The following is an 18,503-nucleotide window of genomic DNA, read 5'->3' as shown; positions in this document are numbered from 1 at the left end:
CATACGATACACTGCCCAAATGAGCAGTGTCGGAATCACTTGTCACGTGCAATGAGAAGCGCAAACGAATATCGGCGAGTCTAGCTGCAATTGGCTTAACGTGATAATTCTGACACATTTGTTTCGTGTAACGATAATTGAAAAATATAATTCTTTTCATATTTTCAACAGTGACACTCGTCATAATTCAGCCTTGTATCTATAATAAATAAATAATTATATGTTATTTTAACAAAATAAAATAAGATTTACAAAAAATAGTTCACCCTCACCACGAACACACACCAATAATAAAAGTTTCATATCTCACAGAGATAACGCACGCAAGCGTAAGAGGGTGCTAAAAGGGTTTGCACCGCTTTCTCAAGGCATTTTTTCGCCTGTTTTGCTGTATGATTTGACTTCTCTCTTGGACTGGTGGTTCCTGATGGTGTTTCTTGGCGATAGTTCGATATCGGAGGGTGCTTTACAAAAAATAGTTCACCCTCACCACGAACACGCACCAATAATAAAAGTTTCATATCTCACAGAGATAACGCGCGCAAGCGTAAGAGGGTGCTAAAAAGGGGGGAAGTGTAGATGTCTGATGACCATAGTGACCCACCACGTGGACGCAGGCTTTTGGAAGAATCGAAAGGTAATTCAAACAAAGAAGGACATTTCAGACAGACCTGGAGACCCTGCCCCAAGAAAAGGTAAAGTACAGGTTTTGTTGTACTTTAATGTTGTAATTACCCAGTCGGAAAAAGGGAAAAATCACTGTAGTGTATTAATCGAGTATGGACGGTATTTGAGAACTTTAAGTGATTATTTAGCAGTGGCTGATATCCATAAGACAAATTGTTAGGAATGATTATAGATGATTGTGACTAGTTTATTATGCAAGACTAAAATAGTAGGTAGAAAATTTGGTAGAAGTGTATAATGTGTATATTATGTGTGTTAAGTCTCTAACTCAAAAGAAGGATTTATTGTTCATGTATTAGAGTTAATCAGTTTGAAAAAGTTTGATTTAGCATGTCATTGAACTAATTGAAAGTGAGATTGGTCTAAGTGTATATTGTGTCTTTAGATTCCAATAAGTATGTTTTTTCTTTTATACCTGAGTTTTGCCTGAGATGTGAACCAAAACTACCACTCATTAATCTGAAGCGGGGGGGGGTATTGAAAGAAAGGTATATCATGTTGTTATAGGTTACGACTGCAAACCAGAATTTACTTAGCCACAGTAAAGCGTTTGATTTATGAGTATAAGCACTAAATTTATTCACCTATGTGCACCAAGAGTGGAAAAGTCTCCCTGAATAAGAGTCCCCTCAATTCTAAGATATTGGCTGGTGCAGCTTTAAAAAATAAATTTGTCAGTATCTGGAGAGGAGACGGCCCCAGGAAGAAATTAGAGGATTCGTTTTTTTTTAGCAAGGAATAACCTTTAACAGTCAGGGTAAGCACGTGAATAAAATTAGGAATCGGCCAGAGATATAGAATTTGCTTTCCTTATCGAATGAACACGTAAGAAGTGATACAGATATTAGAGTCAAGGAGGAAATTTTGTAAGTCTTGTAGTTATTGTAGAGATGGTAAATTCATAAAGGAAGTAAATTATTTTAGGAAAAGCCAAACGACGTAAAATGGCGCACATGGCAATACATAACAACGGCGCAGACCCAGAAAAATACATAACAAGCATACGATGCACTGCCCAAATGAGCAGTGTCTGAATCACTTGTCACGTGCAATGAGAAGCGCAAACGAATATCGGCGAGTCTAGCTGCAATTGGCGTAACGTGATAATTCTAACACTGCATTAGATCGCAGTGCATTTGTTTCGTGTAACGATAATTGAAAAATATAATTCTTTTCATATTTTCAACAGTGACACTCGTCATAATTCAGCCTTGTATCTATAATAAATAAATAATTATATGTTATTTTAACAAAATAAAATAAGATTTACAAAAAATAGTTCACCCTCACCACGAACACACACCAATAATAAAAGTTTCATATCTCACAGAGATAACGGCAGTGTATCGTATGCACAAGCATACGATACACTGCCCAAACGAGCAGTGTCGGAATCACTTGTAATGTGCAATGAGAAGTGCAAACGAATATCGGTGAGACTGGCTGCAATTGGACTAACGTGATAATTCTGACACTGCGTTTAGATAGCAGTGCATTTGTTTCGTAATCTAAAGCATTAATCTAACACTTCCAATTATTAACTATTCAATCAATGTCAAAACATAAGCTGTAACCTTTAACATGTGTATTGCATTTATATAATGTTATAAGCATTGTTATTATTTATAAACACAAACAAAATTTAATTTTTTTCATTTTTTTTCTTGGGAATGTTTCAGTGTCGCAGTGCTTAGGTACGAGCCGCCACTGTGGCAGACAGAGTTAATGTTTAAAGGACATATTGCTAAGGTAGCTCATAAGATTACTTAGCTTTTGGAAGCCATTCCTCTTTATAAGACCTTGATACGCCCACATCTGGATTACTATGCTCTAGAATGGTGTTCTGGGTTCCTTGAGATGAGGCAGTGGTAGAAAAGATTCATAGGCGAGTGACCAAGTTAGTGAGTGGTCTGTGGAATGCCCCCTACTTTGATACTCTCTACATTGATAGATTTAGAGTTTGTGTGTTGCAGAAGTCGGTTAATAGGCAGAGAAGAGGGGGTGGGATACGATAGCAACATTTAAGTTACTAAAAGGGTTTTATAGGATTGGCTTAAGTAAGAGTGTGGTTAACAAAGCTGTGAGGACTATATATTTTGGCTGTAGAGTGGTGAAAGTGGAATGCGTTGCTTGACTCAGTTGTGAGCGTTTCGTCTGTCATTGAGTTCACGAAGAGGAATGATAGTTATTGTTCAGACACTTTGGGTCTCCGCGATGTCTTCTCACTCCATGGAGATGCCCGTATTATTGTAATAATAATACTTAATATTATTATTATTATACGGGCATTTTTGACACTTCTGCACATGTCAGAAGGAGAATTCATTACTTAAATAAAAGAGCCAATAGGCTTCACTTCGTCGATGTAACATTATTTATATTAAGGGGATGTTAAATTCCACATTATTTCAAAGCCGAAAAAGAAACTCAAAGATCGGAATCAAAGACATTTGAAATAATGTGGGATTTAATATCCCCTTAATTTAAATACGGAGAATTTATTCCGATAATAGGATAATCAATCCATTTTGTCGGATGAGTGTTTATTATTACACGGCGGAAAATTAACTTTTCTTTTATGAACGTTGTAGTTTTTAAAGTGGCTATTTTGCTTGTATAACAGTTGGAAAATTTTACTCATAAAGTACGCGATTTCACGTATTGGTAACGAATTCGTATAGCCGTATAATCCTTTCTCCCCTTCAACATGAATTGCTTCTTCTTAGCACATTGCCAGTCGAGAGTCTGGCATCTGTGGTCGGACAGTAGCTAGTTTATTAGATTTTTGCCGAGCAAGTCGTATTTCTCTGAGAACTTGATTTTTCATGCAGCTGATTCCAGATTTATTACAAAATTTACTTGGATAAACTTAGATATTAAATTATGCAACATGTTCTTCATTATTACCCATTGTGCATTATGTCAACTTCCATTAAGCAATATCGCTCAGTTAATACTTCTCGATTTTCTTATATCTCCCAAAGTGACATTTAAAAAAAATCTATCTCGGATTCTAATTATGATTTCTCCCCATAGTCTTAATTACCTTTCGAATGTCAAATCGTTGCTACGCTTGGGGGGGGGGTCTTGTAATTAATATGGTCCATCGCTAATTCTTCTGTTATGAAATCGCAGATCATATCACCTCTTCTGTTAGTTCATATTTGTTCATATTTTAGATAACTCAAAAAAATTATACCAAAATTCAATACCCGTATTAGCTTTTTCTTGCAGTCAGTACAGTATTAAAATTCTTCATCAATAATATTTTGCTTTTCTAAGAAACAGGCTTACTAGTTCTTTCACTACTGTAATGTGATCTGCTTATAACACTACAGTCTCGAACTTTTACCCACGAAATGGGAATTTAATGTCGTTGATGATCATTTTATGATCATCAGTGACATTAAATGATCATTTTATTTTTGTTTTCCTTATTTAATTTCTTCTAACAGCATTATAATTATCATCATAATTACCCAATATGATTTTCTAATTTCTCCAGTTAATAATTTAAACTGCATAGATGCAGTTTAAATTATTCTTGAAGCTTCACGTATTCAGTATACAAGAACGTGATATAATACAAAATAACGTTGACTGCCAACTTTCTCCGTCCGTTAATACGATATCCCTCCTATTATTATTTGGAATACCTCAGTTCTACAGCCAGTCAATAAATATATCACCTATTAATCTTTTGGCAAATCACTGTTTTGATATTAGCAAACAGCGAGAAGTGATTAAGTACTGAGAACAACATCTTCAACAGCCAGTCAATAAATATATCACCTATTAATCTTTTGGCAAATCACTGTTTTGATATTAGCAAACAGCGAGAAGTGATTAAGTACTGAGAACAACATCTTCAACAGCCAGATATAATAATAATAATACTTGCTGACCACCATCACTGTATGTTTATTAAATATCATTAAATTTATATCATTATCACATTTAAAGATAAATAACTCAGATAATTTTCATTGTTCTTTGCATAGCTTTAATATTGCAAACTATTATTACTTAGTCTTTATTAAAATTGTGTTCATTTTGAAAATTTTGCCATTAATTACCTGACTGGGCTCAAAGATTTTTAATAGCTTTTACAATAATTGAAATATAGGATCTACTACTCTGTAAAAGCAACGGTTTTCGAAATATGTACAATTAACCTTTAGAAAGTTTGTTGTGCGTTTATTTATGGCCATGGGAGTATTTAGATTGAGTATCAATCATTTAGTATGAGTCACGTCAAGAGATGTGATTTGTAGCAATAGGTGTAATTCTTGAAAACTGCATCTAATGGATTATATTTTGATCTGTCAACCTAGCCAGCAGCAGTGCGCAGTGAGTCATATTATGATCTTGCAGATCCTATTAAATTGTGGATTTTACTACTGACACGTGGAATAATTGGATCCCGAGTATTGCAATACCATATAATATCTAATCAGTCGTAATACTTAATACGACGAATAATGCTTTTTGAGGGAGTGTTCTAATTTCTTTTTAATAAATGTAAATTCGGATAAATGTCTTTCAGTTGGAGCTAGTGCATTGAAGCTTCACCGGAGAAAATTTGTTGTATAAGGTGAACTGAATTTAGAAAATGCTTTTAGGATATGGACTCGTAGAAATCTTAAATTCGTAAGAAGTCGATTGGGTGGCTAAGTATACACAACTATAATTGTCACAGCAAGGACATACTTCACAATCTGAAATCCTGTGGGCAGCTAACTGGTATAATATCATATCCCAAAATGTCACAAATAAGGCTGTCTTTTGGGAGATCGGTTTACAGAATTTAAAGAGGAGCCTAAAAAGTAAAAATATTCTTTATCATTTATTATTTTAATATTTTTCATTCTGCCATAATTTTTCACGTCCAAAATAGTTCTCCCCGATTGTCCATATTTCGAATGTAACTCCATCCACAATGCATTGTGGGGTATTAGAAGCGGAGTTATGATGCTCTAAATACGAGTCTAGAGCTTCTGTAGCTCAGGCAGTTTAGACGATGCCCTTCTGTTGGAAAGAACCCGGTTCGAATTCTAAGACGCGAACTTTTACCAGGGCTTTTCACCTAAAGGTGAGTTAGCGGGTGTCATACGGAAATAGCAGGTTTTTTTTTTTTCTCCCGGTAACTCTGGTTTTTCATCCAGCAAAACAAGTAAACTCTCAAAAAAAAAAAAAAAAAAAAACGTACAGATAGAACATTACAGGAATAAGGATTCCCGTAGTGTTCCGTTGGATTGGTTTCGAATGCCTGCACGGTGTGGCGTAGATCTACGCGTAAGGATAAAACAGGAATACAAGTCTGTCCGGATTAACATTGGATTGGTTAAGCTCACATCATCTTCACTCACCCAGTAAATGGAGAAGATATTTAAGTTTATCTAACAGTAAATGGAAAGGATATTCAAGTTTATAAGTTCGAGAGCAAACTTGTTATCCATGTTGATAGGCGTTTGTACGCTTGGTTGAACCACGTGCTCTACTAGAGAGCATAGTTAAACGAGAATAAATAGACGAAGTTAATTTTTTTTTTTTTTTTTTTTTACTGCTAGGGGGAAAATATCTGGAATCGCCTTCGGCAACGGGTTATTGAAATGGAAAATTTATGTGACTTTAAGAAAGAATCACAGACATGTCTGACGGATAAGTTAATATAAACATTTTATATAATGACTGGTGGGGGGAATCCCCCTACGGCGCCCAAGTCCCCAAGTTCCGGACTGGTTGGGCGGTTCTCATTGAATTCTAATGATTCGAAAGGGGGATTCCTCCCCCTAGTCCCCCCGAGTTCCGGACTGGTAGGCCGGTTCTCCTTGAATTCTGAAGACACGAAATTTGAAGACTCGAAAGGGGGTTCCTCCCCCCTGGCGCCTACGCCCCCCCCGAGTTCCGGAATGGTAGGCCGGTTCTCCTTGAATTTTGAAGACTCGACACCCAGGGCGGCCCCTGAGTTTCAAAAAGTTTCAAATAACTTGACAAAAAATGTGACACAAAAACGTTACAAAAAAGCTTATCTTTTTATATTATAGAGTAGATTATGTAATACATGTTCTATGCATCGTTTTAAATCGCATAGACGAGTTATGTGATTTAAAACAAGTTAATCTATACATGAGATAGTGAATCTCGTGCTGCGTATTGATCCATGTACAGTAGTGATTACTCAGGATATGATACCCCCTTTTTTAATCTAATTTTATTTTTTAATTTTAAGTTGCGAGTTATTCGCCTCAGACGGTAGCCCCATTCTTGATTTCTAGTTGAACCATGCTCTACTTGATTTTCTGGTTTTCCTCCCAGACGCAAAACCAACTTCGAACACATTCGGTAGGTAGTTACATGTATTGCACATGTATGAATTTGGATAATTCGTGAGTTGGTACCCTTAACTCTCCAGGTGGACTTAAGTCTCCTTGTATAAGGCTTACTGTAATATTAAAACCTAGATTGGGTTATTTTATGAAACTTTTTTTGCCATTCTGCTCTTTCTCACTTTAAGAATTAACCAGAGCATTATATTTGTTTTACTGCAAAGAGCTATGAAATGAAGTATTGAGTTAATCGTGGTTGGCATGATATAATGGTTCATAAGAATCGGCTTGCATTTGTTTAAAAAGTATTAGAGAAGTAAACATATAATGAAAGGACTATGAATGTAGAATTGCGTTATATTTCTTAGGTATGTGTAGCATCATGTATCAAAGAAAAAGTAAAAATTGGCTAGATGAAAACATAAATTCTCTAAGTGAATTTATATTTAAATGCTAGTCGAGGCTCTTTTACTTAAGTAATTTAATTAGGTGTAATTTTAAGCGAACATCATTTTGCGAAAGTGCTTTTCGTTATCCTCTCATTTCTTTTCTTATATTCCTGAAAAGTAATGAACTTTGCAACTGTTTATATAGCAATTACAAATATTGCTTGGTTTCTTTCTTTACTATTCCATGTGGAGGCGGATTTTATCGAACACTCTGCAGATGTCTTAGGCCACCTACATTATCCTAAAATGTGGCAAGCTGGTAAGTATTATTATTATATTGGACTATCGGCAGAACTATCGTTGGTCTTCTGTTCGCAATAAAATTATTTAAAATCTCCATATAACTTTATTTTACGCATTACTTTTTTTTTATTCATAATTTTCTCTCCTTTGTAGTATAAAAATTCAAAGGTAGTATACTCTGTCAACACCTTTCGACTCTTCAAACAGCTACTGTTCTTCGTCATTGTGAAACCAAGTACTTCATTGTTTAGTTAGTGCAGAATGTGATTATTTTTTCAGCACATATTTATTGGGAATTATTTAAACGGATATTAAAATTTCCAGTTAAAAATGCTTTATGTGTAAAACTGGAATATTTACAGCATTATTAATAAATAGGCAAACGCAGATTTTTAGAAATTATTTCAACATGCATTTATATGCTGTCGAAATGTGGGGCAAAGATTTATGGATCTGTTCATGATGCTCTCCTTTTTTCCTCAAAGACTGATACCTCGATCAGGAAGCGAATGATCCGAAGTAACAATCACAAATGTTGCAGCACAGTTACTCAAGTCTCCCCTCTTGTGTAATGGACTCTTCTCAGGCGGTACACACGCGTTCAGCATGTCGCTCCTTCGACAGTGATAAAGATGGTCTGTACCGGTAGAAACGTTTAAGTGTGTAGGAAGAGCAAGCTGTTTAACCGTTAGAATAGTACGTTAATTTTCTAGCATTTAGTATTGTCATTAAATCATTCATTTATGATGATGTCTAATTTCAGCTTACTCAAGGATCCTCGAGTGGTAGAGATGAGGGATAAAGCTTATAAAATATGTAGAGATTACCTGAGCGGATCGTGGAAGAGCATTTCTAGTTCCGATATGGTCTTTAAGTCTGTTAGGTAAGGATCTTATTTCAGTTATGTAGACTATTTCACATTATATTCGTTGTAGATAATGGGTTCAATAACGTTATGAAATTATAAGTATACATTTTAAGTTCGTTCAGCAATCTTAACGCCTTTTTATTTCATTTATTTTTTATGAATCGATATTGATGTGATTTTAAGATTGGGTTGATAAATCGAATTAAAACTATTTCCATGGACTATAATTTGAATTAAAATAGCAACATAGAAAAAAAATACTCCGAGGAAGGTGTACCACCCGTTTTCAATTCTGTATTTCCTTAAAGACGAAAACAGTAACTGAATCCAGTTAGTTTTTTTTGCACTTTCTTGATTATGCGATTTTCAATTTTTTCCCCCCTTAAATATGTTTTGTCTTTAGAGATTCCAGCATGTGGTCTCTATAATATTATTTGAAATAAATAGAATTGACAGTTTGAATGCTTTAACATGTAACTGTTTTGTACTTATTTTCTCCCTGCAGTTTAAAAAAGGGACGGCACTCGTGAAACTATTTTATACTTGCTTAAAGGAATAAGTCTTGGGGAAGTGTTGCATGCTGAACATTTAGTATCTACCAGCAGTAAGGACGTATTTGAAACAGTTGCGGATAACATCATTCACATTTTTGGTTGAACATGACGTCGCCCTTCTTGAAAGTGGCGATGAACTCGAGGAAAATAACGCATGCGCTCGGAGCACTTCCGCGAAAACCCGAAATTCATTTCAAAAATTGTGCATATTGTACGAATTCTCTCCTGTAACTGAATTAATTATAAGAATACTTTTTTAATAAGTCTAATGTGCAATTCATGTGACTGTGTGCATGAATTTAGTAAGACAGAATTTTAAAACTAAAACTTTATTTGCAACTTTATAAATTGGAATTTCGTGCATTATAAAACTTACCTCATATTGTTGAGGTAAGAGCTACTAATTACATGAAATGAGTAATCCGATTTAGCAACGTTTTTGGAAACCATTGCGATCATAATCTTTTTTTTTTTTTTTTGGCAGAGCTTCCCAGAAGTGGACCTTTTGTCAAGATTATTACTTTCCAGTAGAGTTAATTGTTCAATGGAATTAGCTATTTTCACATTACAGCAGGGCTATCTAGTACGAAAGGAATTGGATAGTGAAATCATACAAACCACAGAAATATCACGTTTGAATATCAAGTTATTTTAGAAATCGATGTTTGAGTCATACTTCGTAATATCTTTCTGTTACAGACTCATAGAGAGCTTCCAATCCTGCCAATGCTTATTTAAGGACTGAAACTAAAATGCAGACTGTGTGTGTAATCTTTTTTTTTTTTTTTTTTTTAAATCTGTTCACATATTATCTTGTTCTTTTTTTTTTAATTTTCAGATAAATTTCTCTATTTTGCAAATTTTAACTGGATTCTGGCTTGCATTATGAAAAAAAAAATTAGGTGTATCCTCTGCATTGCCACATCCCATCTCCCATCTGAGAACAGTACCTTTTTGTTGTTGATTGGCGAATAGTGTCTTTGCATGCTAACCAACAAATTGTGGGTTCAAACCTCTTTCTGGTATGGATGTTTGTGGAATGCATTTCACTAGTAGATGAATTGCATCTTCCAATGTGAACTATGATCTTGTTCATTAGAGGTCCAGATTAGCTTGGAAAAACGGTTCCATGTTTGGACTCCAGAGTTGAGTTCTCAAATTATCTAATCCTCATCCTAGTCACTCCACTAATGTTAGATAAGTTTGCAATCTTAATAGATTCATATAAAAGAATTACTTTTAATTGCAATCATTACAAAAATTTAATTATTCGAGTTCTAGTTTAAATTGAATAAATTTATGATCTATCTTCATTGTTACTCAGTCCTTCTTTGGACAACTTGTTAATCAACTTTTGGCACATGTTAATCTAATCCTCTTGCTGTCCTGGCTAACATTGGCAGGTACTATGTATTATGGCTCTAGATGTGTGTTTGTAATACGCTTGGGGGGGGGGACTGTTTCATCTGAATAAGAGCTCACTCACCTTCAGAAAAGTTCTTATAAAGGGTTTTTTTCATACTATGTCAGAAGGTGAACCCAAATCTTTCTTGCCAGAGTGAATATCACTTGAAATCAAGATTTCAAAGTCCAGTAAAATCTGTCCATCTTATCAAATAACTTTTATATGGATAACCCACACAAATCTATTAGATGCTTGTGCATTCCATGAACTGCATAAGCACTGATTGGATTGATGTCTTTATAGCATGTTCTGCAATACAAATTTTGCAATGCTGCAGATTGTGACATTATTAATGTGATTTCAATGGAGGACCAGAATTCAGTGTGCAAGGGGGTAAATTTAATGTTTATCCTGCATACTTCTCTTAATTTATGAGTAGCAATAGTCTTTGGCCTGCTATTTCTGATTGGCTACTGGTGAGGATTGCCTGGTGAGAACTGCCCATCTTAAAAACTTAGGACTGAAAATGGTTTCCCAACTTCCTACAGAGAATAAACGATGTTTAACAGATTTCTTTATTTATTTTTATTAATATTTAACATCTGCATTGAAGTTTAGGTATATTATAATATTTGTGTAGAAATACCAAGTTTCTTGTGGGTTGACAGATAAAAGAATACATTTTGTGTCACACACAAATGTATTCTACCTTGTCTGCATGTTAGTAGCTTCTGTCGCTGACCAAATGATCACTGGTATCCTTATGTCATTCTGGCTTGCAGTGTGGTGTTTTTAATAAAATATTTTGTTATAATGGTATTCTTGTTGATATTTGAATCTTTGATTCATAATGATTCATTCATTCTATATTGAATAAAATTTGCTGACAAATAATTACAGTTATTATTATTTTTAATGCTAATCCCATTCACAAAATGCTGTTAGCTTATACTGGTAGTACTATGTTGGGTGGGCTATGGGTTAGATAATCTCAAAATTCTGCCATAGAGATTGCAAAATTCATATTACATCCATGGGACCTGTTTTGCTGTTGTTATCATCATCAGAGACCTCCAAGGAGTCGAGGATGACTCATCGAGGGAGGCTATAAATCACCCAATCCAGCTATCATATCTTCCCTTAAATTCATTCACACTAGATGCATTCATCACTATCCTTAAAGGCAAGCTATTGCACTCACTCAGAAAAAAACCTAACTCTTAACTCTTTCTTGACTGTGAGCGAACCTAACTTCCATGGATGCTCCCGTGTTCTCTCCCCACCTTCCCTGTAACAAAAAAATTTCACCCCTCTTAATGTCATTAATGTATAGATTGAACAATAATGCCCCAAGGACTGATCCCTGAGCTACTCAACTGGTCACCTTAAATCTGGCAGATTCACACCCACCGTATACAACTTTCTGATATGTCTCTCAACCATCTACTGATCCAAATCAAGAGTTTTAAATTCCAATCCCATTTATTCAGTTTATGCAATAGCCTTTTGTGTGGTATCCTATCAAATGCCTTAGCAAAATCCAACATTATCATAGTGTGTATCCATTCCCTTTATCTAACTCAGCCACAACACTGTTATATGAGCAAAATTCAACATTGTTATAGTGTATCCATTCCCTTTATCTAACTTGGCTGCAACTTTTATGAGCAAATGTTAGCAATTTGCTCATATAAAAGTTATGTGAGCAAATAACTTTTGCTCACATAACTTTTGTTATGTGAGCAAATACAAGCAATGAAAAAATATGAGCAAATTGCTAAAATATGACCTTCTTTTAGTAAATCCATGCTGCTCCTTTCATAGTATAGCTTGTTTGTCTACCCATTTCTGTATGCGAGTTCTTACCAACGTCTCTAAAATCTTCACCATTGCACCAAAGATACTGATAAGTCAGTAGCTAGAAACATCAGCTTTTGTCACCCTTGTAACAGTGGAACTATCATACATTCCTGAGCTGAGACTCAAGTTATACAAACACATTAAAGGTCCAGCCAGTTCTGCTGAATATTTCTTTACCAAACTTGCTGATATTCCATCTATCCCTATTGACAAATTCTTATCCAGATTATGCAACGTCCTCAACCTCATTTTCATGCACGTCTAACTCTTCATCCAACGTAGCACTAGTGCTGTGCACCATGTTACATACACCTGATTGCTGTATCTTAGCAAAGTGGGCACTCATTCATTAAACAATCTCATTAGTTTCAGGCACTCAAGTATACCATCTGCAAAAGAATAAAGTTATTCTTCAACACTCATTCTTTCTTTTCCTTGTGGCATAAAGATAAAGTTCTTTTGGATTGACTTTAACTTGTGTAGCCAATTTTGTTTCATATGCTGATTTAGCTTTCTGCACAATACTCGTTACTTTTTCTGGCCTGAGCTTTATATATTTCATAATTCTTCTCTCTCTCTCTCTCTTATTCTCATGATGTTCTTTTCACACCATCTTCTTGTGGATCTCTTGCTTAATAGGGTTGCACATTCATTTCACTACCAACGTATTTCTTTTTCGAACACTAGGGATATATTCAGATACCTCATTTGTACATTTTTCAAAGATTCCTGCCATCGTTGACATTTTCCCCATTCAGTAACTGATACTATGGGACCATAGATAATATTCTCCTAAGTTGATCATAATTTCCAGCTTTATAATTCAGCATGTAACCTGTTCTAATGGGAACATCAATATAATTAGATTCTTACCAAGAAGGCACAGAATGATCACTGTCATCAACTGGTGGTAAAATAGTCATATTCTTAACAGAGACCTCTTCTGATGCATGAACAAATCCAACACTCTTTGACCTTGAGTTCCTGCTTTCACATGCTGCTTGAGAAAGTTGTCTTATAACAATTCAGTAAATTCCTGTTCATTCTTACCATGAGATTTCTCTTCTACCCAGTCAATGTTTGGATAATTAAAATCACTCGTTTAGTACCCATGAGGTTAAATTGCAATGCATTTCTTTATCCCCTGCAACTGAGGTGCCAGGTCTTTAGCAACACCTTGCCATATATTTCATTTTGTTAGCCTCCACTTCACACCAGAGCCTGAAGCTCACTGCTACATGGGACATTATTACTATCATTGTTTTCTTGTGTTTCTATCCTAACTGGACTTAAGTCATCTGATATCATTAGTAGTACCCCTCCTCTCCTACTGTCATTCCTAAAAATAGTATACCCATTACACATGATCCCAGTTACCATATCGAGTTCTGATTGCCAGGTTTCACTAATGCCAACAATCTTAAACCACATCGTATTCAATAAAGCAGCAAACTCAACCCCTTTGTTTCTGATGCTCCTGGCATTTATGTATACACAACAAATTATCACTTAGCCTATTATCATAATTAGATATGCAATGTATTTGGCCTTGTTGTAGAACTTTCTCTTTTCCATCCTCAGACATACTCAAAAGATCTGAACCCAAAACATATTTTTCCACCTTATTTTTGCATACCATAGCTGAACTTTTACACATTTTTTCCCATTCTTCCCTTGATGATCTAGTTTCTCTGACTCTCAGCATTAGGTCTCATACCAATAAGTAATTTTTCCAGGCTCCTGATACCAAATGAATTCAGGTACAGGTAAATGAGAAGCAACAATATGATGAGAGAATAATTTGATGGGTAATCAAATTGATGCTGTTTTTTTTTGTGGAATATATTGCATAACTTTAAGATAGAATAAATATTAGATTAGTAAAAATTATTTGTAATAGTTGCATTTTTAAAATTTTCTTGGGAATTGTGATATTCTGTGACTTTCACACCATTATATCATTAGAAATGTTTACTTTAAATTATTTAGTAAATAATTTAAATTATTTAAACATTTTTGTCTCGGCAGTAGATTGTGGACCAGTTTCAAACTCTATAAATGGATTATGGTATGCGTGCAGTAGGGATAGATTAAGTGCATTCTTGCATATTTTTAACCAATTACTTCATATTTACAGGCTTTATTTTTGTGAATCCTGCCCACAAAAAAATTGTAAAATCTATCATACATTTGGTGCAATGGATGGGTTAAAGGCTAAACTTTTCTCAATAGATCAAATAGGATTTATTTTTGTAACTCTTAATAAGAAAGGCAGTCTCAAATTAGGCAATGAAAATCATCTACCACCTAAAGAGATTCGCAAACTTCCATACCTGCAGTGGGATTTGAGCCCTCAACCTATTGGTTGAAGATCCACTTGGCCAACCAAGCTGACATGTGCTAAATAAATATATTATTACATGACACCTCCAAGGAGTCTAAGAACTTTTTGCAGGAGGGCATTATACTTTGCTACATACATCTCGGTATCTCTCCTACTATATACAACTACCTACAATCAACACCATCTATTGTCCATAACTACTAACACCACTGACAGTATTTTTTTGTCTGTGAATTGCATGTGTTCTGAATTATGAATAAATAAAAAAAAATGAATAAAATCAATCATATGGTGCTTTTTATTCTCTAGTGAGAATAAGCAGAGCACCTTTAGCCCTAATTGATTTTTAAAGACAGGCAGGCTAGTCTACATTCTTCAAGCGCTCATGAATAATCAACTCAAGCTATCAGCGAATCAAAGATTTTCAGGAAAGACAGTATGGAAGGTAACAGCAGCCATCCCATGGCTCTAACACATTGTCTACAATACTGAGTTCTGTGGTGGAATATTTGATATGTGAGGTTAAAAACTTGAATTTCTGGAAGGAGAGGAATCGTACTTATCCCTGCCAGAGTGACTAACTTGAATTGGTTGAATGAAACTTGCTATAGTCATAAAATCAAACTTACAATGCTCTTTCTTCATGTGGCCTAGCACTATGGATAGATGTGAATGTCATTTCCAGAACTAAACAGTCATATTAAGATATTTAGGACATTTATGCACTTTCTAAATAAGCCAATAAAAAATACTTAAATTATAATGCTGCTAATTGTACATGACATTCTATGATCAAGAATTGCTTGGTGTTGGTTGTTGTGTGTGTGTGTGTGTGTGTGTGTGTAAAATGTTGGCCTGATTGGCTGGGTTGAGTTGTTAGTATATCCACTCTCCAATCAGTAGGCTTTAGGTTTTGAATCTTTCTGTGAGCATGGATATTGTGATTGTCTTTAGGTTGAGATGAATTTCATCACCTGGTGTAAGATCACTACCCGCATTTATTTGGAGGCCTGAAGTGGCTTAAAGTTTCACTCTGCTCTGTAGTCTCTGGAGCAAAGTCAGACTAAAAATATATAAAATTATAAAAATATGGAAAAAATTCTTTGTTCACCAACAGCACAGAGGTGGGAGCCACATCAAAAAATAACAGTATAATTACTACTATTTTTAACACTTCTGCTAATATAATTTCATATCGGCTCTCATCATGAAGTTGTAAAAATTTCTTTTAAAATGCATTAGTAGTAAGTTATGAAGCAAGACTGTATTACTTAAGAAATGCACTAACACTATTGAAATTGATTGACACAAGTAATCAATATCAGATTCTTTCAGTACACTGATTTCTTAGTTCAGTGTTTTTCAAAGTGTGGTACGCATACCCCCGGGGGGGTATATGGCAATTTTCGGCTATGCATAATTAAAGGAGTTATATTTTTCAACAAACAGTGCAATTAGAGACAACTGGGATAAAACGACACTAACTAATGAATCGCGTCCCCTCTCCAACAGATATATGACCAAGTAAAACCATATGCTGCCGATGGAACATATGGCTTTGCTTGACACCATCCCCGTCGTTAACGTGTTAAAACTAAGAAATATATAGTGAATGTGTTTCAGATATTATGGAATTCGGTTGAAGGGAATTAGCATTTCAACTCAACTGTTGAAAGAAATGCTAATTTGTCTTTTGTACGTGCGATCTTTTGTTAATATCGCACCAATCGTGTGCTGTTCTTCGCTGCTCTGTGTATCTCAAGTCTTGTAAATTACTGGTAATTTTTGCTTGAAATAATGGGAAAGAAGATGACTATTTGGGTAGATGATGATGCACACAAAGAAACTGTTCTCAATGCCCAAAGTAGTGATAGCGAGTAGGAGCTTCTTGGTAAGTCGCACCACTTTCAGTTTTTTTCTGAAAACTTTAGTTTCCGAAAATTACCACACGTATCTCGCAACACGATTTTTTAGCTTTAATTTTGGGAAAAAAGTTAGTTATATTTGAGTAAATACAGTATTTTTTTTTTTTAGCTTTCAAATTCTTACGTATGGATCATTGGTTAGAGATTGAATTTATAAAACCTCCAAAAGAGAGCAATATAGCAAATACAAGTAGCTGTAAGCAACAAGAAAATGTTGATATTGCATCTGGATCAAATGAAATTGATAAGGGTGTGTCATCTGACATCTCTAAAGAACCAAAATTTAAAAATAAATCATATTTTTTGTTTACATGAACATATAAATTCAAATAAAGTAGATATTTAATTTAATTAATATTTTAAATTAATTTATTAATTTTAATTATTTTTTTAATAAATTGATTTATTTTTAATTAATGAATTTATTTTTTAATTAACCTTTTCTGCTCTAGTGATTCCAATTGGAATCACTAACTGTCTTGGCTTTCGTAGCCCATATTACGTGGCGAATGATTCCAGTTGGTATTGTACGTTGTAGTTCCATTCTTTTAATATAATAACAGGTATGTATTATACGTATAAATCTTACTAATATCGGTTTTTGACTTAGTAGAATTATATGCATATATTGGATTATAGAGTATTAGCTCAGAAGTTGAATATTTGCTATCAGAATATGATACCATATGGAATCAGTCAGTCAGAATTCCTATCATGAAATGTATTTTTCAGAAAAATACTTGATACTCTTGCTTTTTTTAGACCTAAAGACAAAATAAATAGAAAAATTTTTTTCATTTGGAAAAAAAAAATTCAGGTCAGAAAGGGTTAATTAGGGGGTACTTGGTAATAATGAAAATTTAAGAAGGGTACGTGGATATCTGAAGTTTGAGAAACACTGCCTTAGTTGAAATAATTTTTGATTTGTTTGTTGGATGTTTATTAAATAACAAATATTGTTTGGGATGGGGGGACTTCGTCATCATTGAAAACACATTTGTCAAATCTTCGTATAATGTTTCTTTGGGATTTAAAAAAAAAATATTAATCCAAACATTCTTTTTTTTTAATTCTTTTTTTTTTTTTGTCATTTACCTTAAATATTATTTAAATAGTCTTACTAATTTTGTAGAAAAACTTTCTGAAATAGTTCCTAACAGCACAATGATTTTTTGAGTGTACTCGTTACACCAGTAGTTCTATATATTTCCCATACAAAAATACTACTACAAAAGTTACTACACCTCGAAAGTATCTCTAATGGGATTAAAAAGAGAAAGTTAACAGGATAAAAAGCGCTAGATATGAAATATTGAGCTTGAAAGACTTGCAGAATTTTTTTGTCCAGAAATGATAGCAAAGTCATACATGTCATATGCAGTCTATTGTTTCATATGCTTTTAGGCAATTGTTAGTATAGAATGGGTCGAATGAACTGCATGAAACAGATGAGGCCTTGGTTCATTGATTGGCATGCATGTGAGCAGGGCCGGAAGAAGCGGGCCTGCATTGCAGGTGGGTGCCACTACAAGGTGGGTGCCAGTATGAAGTTTCATTCTTTCTTTAAATTTTTGTAAATAATTAGGTAAGTCAATATAATTGCTGCAAATTTACAGTTAGAAAAAGTTACAAATTTACAAAAAATTCTTGTAAATTCTTTCTACATGATTATGATAAAAATAAATTGCCATTTGTTTGGGGGGGGGGCGCCCATTTCAGCTTTGCAGACGAGCAACGTCCAGCCTAGCACCGGCCCTGCATGTGAGTGTATAACCTTGCTAGATTATTTGAAGAAGCTTTTTGAGAAAAGACATCAAAGATGACCAGTCCATTTTGTGG

The 18,503-nt window shown here is 34.5% G+C and overlaps 1 protein-coding gene across 2 annotated transcripts in view; it reads left to right on the top strand.

The window, feature by feature from the left end:
- LOC150104892 (choline/ethanolamine kinase-like) overlaps positions 1–18,503 on the top strand; it is a 210,467-nt gene that overhangs the window by 43,516 nt on the left and 148,448 nt on the right. Inside the window, exon 2 of one of the 2 annotated variants that reach the window (XM_090395413.1) lies at positions 8,472–8,591. In XM_090395413.1, coding sequence (XP_090251539.1) covers positions 8,500–8,591 — 92 coding nt within the window. In that variant the 5' untranslated portion in view covers positions 8,472–8,499. Of the gene's footprint in view, positions 1–8,353; positions 8,592–18,503 lie in introns of those variants that run through there. The other variant, XM_090395412.1, reaches the window with a different exon arrangement.

The sequence above is a fragment of the Typopeltis vanoorti genome, chromosome 7 (genome assembly GCF_054136105.1).
Source record: "Typopeltis vanoorti isolate ZY-2024b chromosome 7, IOZ_Tvanoo_1.0, whole genome shotgun sequence".
NCBI lineage: Eukaryota > Metazoa > Arthropoda > Arachnida > Uropygi > Thelyphonidae > Typopeltis > Typopeltis vanoorti.
This window is presented reverse-complemented; position numbering and strand designations above follow the sequence as displayed.